Source organism: Thermomyces lanuginosus (assembly GCF_041956635.1).
Source record: "Thermomyces lanuginosus strain ATCC 200065 unplaced genomic scaffold VTN49scaffold_40, whole genome shotgun sequence".
Taxonomy (NCBI): domain Eukaryota; kingdom Fungi; phylum Ascomycota; class Eurotiomycetes; order Eurotiales; family Trichocomaceae; genus Thermomyces; species Thermomyces lanuginosus.
Window position 1 is genome coordinate 1580275 of NW_027192374.1, and position 7067 is coordinate 1587341.

At 48.2% G+C, this 7067-nt stretch overlaps 3 protein-coding genes across 3 annotated transcripts; 1 reads left to right on the forward strand and 2 right to left on the reverse strand.

The window, feature by feature from the left end:
• Positions 1–663: 663 nt before the first annotated feature.
• VTN49DRAFT_6606 (uncharacterized protein) lies at positions 664–2339 on the reverse strand (the record flags this gene model as incomplete). The annotated part of the gene is made up of 3 exons (XM_069414783.1): positions 664–1404; positions 2016–2187; positions 2245–2339. The coding sequence occupies 3 exons, from the start codon at positions 2337–2339 to the stop codon at positions 664–666; spliced, it is 1008 nt and encodes a 335-aa protein (XP_069265994.1).
• Positions 2340–2983: 644 nt separating this feature from the next.
• On the reverse strand, positions 2984–4625 carry VTN49DRAFT_6607 (uncharacterized protein; the record flags this gene model as incomplete). Its single annotated transcript, XM_069414784.1, has 4 exons — positions 2984–3791; positions 3849–4225; positions 4300–4465; positions 4531–4625. The coding sequence occupies 4 exons, from the start codon at positions 4623–4625 to the stop codon at positions 2984–2986; spliced, it is 1446 nt and encodes a 481-aa protein (XP_069265995.1).
• Positions 4626–5254: 629 nt separating this feature from the next.
• On the forward strand, positions 5255–5953 carry VTN49DRAFT_6608 (uncharacterized protein; the record flags this gene model as incomplete). The annotated part of the gene is made up of 1 exon (XM_069414785.1): positions 5255–5953. The coding sequence occupies one exon, from the start codon at positions 5255–5257 to the stop codon at positions 5951–5953; it is 699 nt and encodes a 232-aa protein (XP_069265996.1).
• Positions 5954–7067: the final 1114 nt, after the last annotated feature.

Below are 7067 nucleotides of genomic sequence, written 5' to 3' on the forward strand. Positions count from 1 at the left end.
AGTTGGATTTCGAACTACCTACTTTGGTAGTTATTTTAGCTATGCTAGCGTAAGATACAGAATCACTTCGTAATGTTATTGATTTGTACGGTAATTTCATATTATGACGCATTCAGTCGTCCTCGATGCAGCTGGGCTTGAACGTCCATGCAGGTACGCTAGTATGGAACTGATACTCCGTAATCAACGTATCAGTACCCAAGGAATTAAAAAATTGCATTTCTCCTGATCAAAACTGTGACGAATAGTGTATGTCCCTACGAAATGGCACAAGTATCTACCTGTACCTAGTATGTTGCCTACTGGTGGCAGCCAAATCGGAATGAATCTCTCTAGTGGGTTCTAGGCGACCAATTCGCCCCAGAAATCCATGTGTTGCTTTGTATGTTGCCTCGAAGATGGGAAAAGTCAATGATGAGACCGCCACATATAAGTACAGTCTGAGGATAAGACTACTCCAGTCTCCATAGCGATACTATTGAATCATGGCGGTGGTATTATCAAGATGCCGTGATCAATTGAACTGCTCCACAGAGTGTGTGCTGGGCATTTGCAGTCGGATTGATGTCACTACAGACGGTTGGAGAATGGTCAAGCCCTCCATGCAGTAATCCGCTAAAAGGACAAGTGTTCGGTTTCGTTGATTCATTCAATTAACCCTATTCACGAACAAGGCACCGCGCCTGGGAGATCTGGGGCAAAGTTGGGATTAAAAAAACAGAGTAGAACACCGCACTGCCCAGCTAGACCAAACACCTCGCGGTCACCAAAGGGCACCCAGCTACCTGACCAGCCATTACGCGTTCTTCTGGACGCCCAGGGCGGTACTGGTTCGCACCCACACCTGCCGTCAGCATGGACCTCTCGAATACCCAACTCATCCAGTGCGTGCAAGGTCGTTTTGCCAGTGAAGGCATCATAGATTGAGAGCCGTCCGTCTGAATGGTGCAAGCGATAGAAAATGTAGGGGGTGAGAGGCGCCCAATCAATATTCGCGGTCTCTTGATTGACTGGCTCTGCACACTCGATCCATCTGACGCTCAGCTTATCGACGAGGTAATCATATACGAGGTGCATGGTGACATGGTCATCAGTAGAGGACGTCAGCAAGCTTACTGTCTTGTGGCTGCAGGCGCGATGGCTATGCACAGATGGTAGCTCGAAACGAGCCTTATCAAAGCGATCACCTCCCAGTGGCATGTCAAAGTGCTTCTTGTCGAGCAGCTGCCCTGTCAATGTCCACCTAGTCTGCTGCAATTCTGGTGGATGTTCGTCCCAATTGATTTCGAAGGCCACGAGAGTGTTGTCATCCACATCCACATGGCACAAAAGAATGAAACCGAAGCAGCCAATCTCTCGCAGAACATTCGAGCTCAGATCCCAAATGTAGACATGACGAGGCTTCTTGGAAAATAAGTCAACTATAATCACTTTGTCCTTCTCGATCGAAACCTCGGCGAGAAAAGGAGGGAACTGTTTAACGAGTTTCTGGGATGTTCTGAGATCCAGTACCGTCAAAACTCTGCAAACGCTAATCTGCGTCAGATGATGGCGATCAAACAAAACGTCGAGCTTCTTACAAACCAGGCGTAATTACGACAAGATAGTGATCTGATAGTCTGAATTGAAAGGATTCGAGGTTTGCTTCATTGGTCCAACTCGATTTCTCCCCAGTCTCAAGATCTACCATCTCAAGTTTGATGTTTCGCTCCGGCATGAAATGGTAAAGCCGTCGCGAATGGTAAGAAACATCAGAGGGTATCCTAATCAACGCCGTCCAGGGGAGAAAAAGCTTCTTGAGTGGCCGAACACACTGCAAGCTATGCCGCCACCGAAAATAAGTTATCGCATCGGCTGGCGATAAGTCCGCAGCCTCTATGCCCAGGAACTCTAACGTTGGACGCAGAAAATGCTTGGTAACTGCATCACACGAGAAAATCGTGCGCCATCTCTTAGACACCTAAGAGGCGCTGGTTATGATAACGCGTTTGGACACTGTCAGACGAAACACGCACCCTTTGGCTCCGGACAATGTCTGTCAGATCCAGATAGTCCACGACTTGCATCAGAAGCTCGATAGGCAGAGAACTGACGATATCATACGAATGTTCAAGTCGAACCTGCTCTAAGCGAGCCATGACGTGTCTCCACTCGTGGATTTCCAATCGATCTAGGATCGCATGAAGTCTGCACCGCGATCAGTGTCACGCTTTCGGTGCCAGATCGAAGCACTTCAAGGCATACGCATTGTGCCGAGAGCGAGAAGCTAAAGCATCGAAGACATCCACAATGTTCCGAGCCGTGATTTCCGAAGCGGTGCGGCCGATGGGGAGATCCATGACCGTCCCAGCCAATACATCCGATGCAGAAGAAGATGACCCTGCAGGGCAGAGTTTGGATAACCGGATGGATGATCCTTGGACAGATAAACCGTCTGTTCGATTACCAATCTGTTGGGCCAAACAAGGAAATCTCGATCTCGTACGGAGTACTCTTAGCAGGAATTCGGAGTTGTTTTCCTGATGCTATTCAGAGCAGTGCCAACCCCGGTTTCCATTGAGAATCCAAAACTAATTCCTTCCCTTGAGGTTCGTATAAATGAAGTCGTCAGTCGGGACAGATGACGACTAGGAACGGCCAACGGGTCCACCTAAGGAGTCCTGTAGGTGGTAATATTACGAACGTATGTTTGATACAGAAGAGCTCCATACTCTGTAACAAACCATTCCCAGGTGGGGTTTCCAAACTGTACCTGCTACCTTAGGTGCTTATACCTTAGTTTTCAGGTACGCAATAGACGGGTGTGAATCAGTTGGAAGTTCCATGGCGAAACTACCATACTGTTCCATGACAGGTGTTCGGTGGTTTCTTCTTCACGAACGCCTCGGCCGCTCTAACTCCCTCGTTACTCGGGAACTTAGAGGGTTCATACATGATGGAACAATTCGTTTCGGGGAGATCGTAAATGATCGAATACGCACCTTCACATACCAACAAAATCCATTCCGGCGAAATCAGAGCTGTTGATGACAAAGTTCGGATTGAAGAACCAAAGCTGAGTTCCGTCGTGACTGACCACTCCAAAAACTTCACGGTCACCGAAGGTCTGAACGTGCATATCGTTGCCGCTAATTTCTCTCATGTCCCTTTGATATGGAATGATCGTCGTATTTCCGTCCAGCGCGTTGTAGATATAGAGCTTGCGCGCTTCAAGCAAGCCGTAGACGATCGAGTGTGTGAGAAGGACACAAGTCCTGTCCCAGTGCGAGTTCTGCCATAGTTCTTTGGGGGTTTGGACCAACCGGGCACTCAATTTGTCCATGGCAGGATTGTAGGTGACATGTAACATGTCATGGTTGCTGTCCCAAGCGAGGAACTTGGTTACTTTCTTGCGGCAGTACAACTGCGCGCATTCGCTCATATTCTTGGCATCATTCCAAAGAAAGCGACGGCCTGGTGGTGATAGTTGCACCAGCTTCGTGTCAAGTTTCTGCCCGTTCAGCGCCCATTTGGTCTGTTCCAGCGTTAATGGTTTATCATCATCGCCTCTGGTGAAGGCAACAAGCAACTTCTCATTCATATCCAAATAGAACAACCATAATTTACGGAAGCTTCCAACCACTCGTACATCGTCCTGAAAAGTATCCCAGACGACGACTGAGTTCGGTTGGTAATCATCCCTGGAGATGAGAACCACTGTGTAATCCTCAACGAAGATCCTGGGAATCCCGTTAAAAGGCACTCTCAGTGTGCGTTTTTCTGATTTGGCAAAATTCCACACCGTCACATAACTGAACTAGCACTTAGATCAAGCCAACTTTCATGGGAAACGATCATAGAGCTCCTACCTGTCCATCGTAGCTAGAACTAGACAGTGTTTGGACAGCTTGAAAGCCGAAATCTGATCTCGCGTTTCACCGAACCATTCTTTTATTGCGCTTCCGGAATCGAGATCTACCGTCCAAACGCTGTTTGCTAACCTCGTCAACCAAGCCACCCGTCGAGAATGGTACTGAATCTCAGCAACATTTCGGCGCTGTAACCACGGAAGAAAGATCTTCTTGACCGGGCGGGCATATTGCAGGCCCTGTCTCCATCGGAGATAGGTTGCTGCGTCCGGTGCTAATGCGTCCGTGGTCTTCATGTCGAGTAACGCGAGTGTTTGACGCAAAGCAGAAGCTATGACCGGATCAGACGAGAGTACTGAGCGCCATCGTTTTGACACCTAGGATGCCAGTAGTCAGACTGTTAACCGACCTTGATCCTAGGCTTCATCGAATAGGCACTGTTAATACATACCCTCTGGCTTCGAACAATATCGCTTGGTTCCAAGTACCCAGTGACGTGAACAATTAGATCGATGGGTAAGGAACCGATGATATCGTGCCGAAATCGAACCAGATTGAAGCGCTCCTTGACCTTTCTCCATTCGTGCTTCTGCAATCGATCTAGAAGTGCATGAAGTCTGTGCTAATGTTAGGCCGAGCGTTTTCCGGTTCCATAACAAGAGCATCTGGGGATTTGGCATACACCTCGCGACGTGTTTGCGTGCTTAGACGAGCAAAGACTTCTGCGATATTTTCAGGAGTCACCTTTGGAGCTCCATGGCCAATGGTGGTTTCCATCGTTGCCATTGATGGACAAGCATTGAAACTTGCGTGGAACTCACGAACAGCCGGGATGTTGGAGACAGCTGTAACGCGTTGTACGGAGTATGCGGGGTTACAGACCCATATTACAGAGTACAAAAAGATTACGCGTTTGTTCACCGTCATTGCATCGGAATACACGTAGTGTACGCACAGCGGAACGCAAGCCTGAAATCAGAAGGAAAATTATTAGGGCCATCTCGAGGTTTGTGCCTGATAAAGCTTCTCATATCTACCTCTCTATCAATCTGCTCGAGGCAGTAATCACGAAATCGCTAAAGGGAAACCTCCGTCCAAGCACGTCAAAGAATCGCGCGAGAGTCGACGATTAGGCCGACATACGATACCGACCTGTGTATTTAATCTGTTATATACGCATTGGCAGGCCAGGGAAGCAAGCAAGTCGAATGTTGAATGACTACTTCTATAGTGGCCAATGTGTTTGTACCATTTCACCCTGATGCTTGGAAAGCTGCGGCTCCTTCCCGAAAGTCAGATTATGATTCATACATAGAGATGCCCTAATTCATCTTAACAGTCGGAGCATTCAACATCGCAACAAAATCCATCGCACCCAAGACATCGCTAGCGATATCGAAATCTGGATGAAAGAGCCAAATCTGAGTCCCGAAATAACCGACGACACCAAAGAGTTCGCGGTCACCGAAGAGTCTAAGGTACCAATGAGCGTCAGTGACTTCTCGCACATCTCTTTGATATGGAACATCTGTCAACGCTTCGTTCTCAGTGTTGTAGACGAAGAGCTTGCGTTCTTCGATCAAGCTGTAAACAATCGAATGGGTGACCAAGATGCCCTTCGCCTTATGCCAGGGGTTTTGGCACAGGTTCTCTGGAATCCGGACCCATCGGGTCCTCAGCCTGTCCATAGCGCGATCATAGGTAACATGCAATATGGCCAGATTACTACCCTGGTCATTGTCCCAAGTGAAGATTTTGGACATTGTGTCGCGGCTGTACAGCTGCGAGTGCTCCCTCCAGTGATGCAGGGAATAATCTGGCGGCAATGGTTGCACCAGTCGCGTGTCAAGCTGTTGCCCAGTCAATGTCCACTTGGTCTGTTTCAGCTGGACTGGCTGGGTGTTATTGCAGATGGTAAACACAACAAGTACCTTCACATTCGCATCAAAGTGGGCCAGCCACAAATTGTAGAACTCTCCCACCGCGCGTACAATGTTTTAAGAAGTATCCCAGACGATGACTGGCGACGGTCTAGGACTCTGCGTGTCGAACATGACCACAGTGTAATCCTCGACGAAGATCTCAGGAGTGTTGCTGAAAGGTGATCCCCATGTGCGTTTCGCTGAACTCGCAAAATCCCACACTGTTACATACCTGAGCTAGTACTCAGATCAAGCCAAACAGTCAAGAGGAAAGATCGTTGAGTCCCTACCGATCTCTCGACAGTAGTACTAAACAGTATTTAGATAATCTAAAAGTTGTGACTTGATCTCCTCTTTCACTGAACCACTCTTCCATGGGGCGTCCAAATCCCAGGTCTAACGTCCAAACGCTGCTAGAAGTATCGAACTGCTTCCAACCCATGCGTCGAGAATGGTATTGAATATCATGAACATTTTCGCATTGCAACAACGGCAGAATCATTTTGTTAATCTGACGAGCAGACATGAGACCCTGTCCCCACCGCAAGTACGTAGCCGTATCGGCTGCCGACACGTCCGGGGTATTCACGTCAAGGGTCGCGAGGGTTCGACACAAGGCTGATCCTATGACTGCATCTGACGAGAGTAATGACCGCCACCGTTTCAACACCTCGGAAGCCAGTTGTCGGATCAAATGGAAATCTTGAATCCACGTATATGGACTACCACTGCAAATGCCTACTCTTTGGCGTCGAACAATGTCCCGACGTTCTAAGTACCTCGTGAGGTGAACCAGGAGATCAATGGGCAGGGAACCGATGACTCCATTTAAAATCGAAATTCGTCATAGCGTTCCTCAACCTTTCTCCATTCATGCTTCTCCGATAGATCTAGAAGTGTGTGAAGCCCATGCTTTTGTTAGCCGAGTGGTCTCAACTGTATTGAATGCGGATGCGTAGTAGTGCTTACACTTTGCGACGGGCTTTCGGATCTAAATTAGCGAAGGCCTCTGCTATATTTTTAGGAGTCACTTCGGGACGCTGTGGCTACTGGTGATTTCCATCGTTGCCTTTGAACTATCTGTCAAGTGCCTCGCGTTGAATTGCTGCGGATGTTGGGCCAGCTGGAGGGTCTTGCGCCTCCGGACTTGGCTGGAAGCTCTGCTAACCGCTGTATGGAGTATGCGGGGTTTGTAAAATACAGCACAAATTACACGCTACAGTCAGAATTGCAAAAAGTGCCTGGATTTTAATGCAGTATTTTTAGGCTAATCCGTATTAAGTACATACCTAGGTAA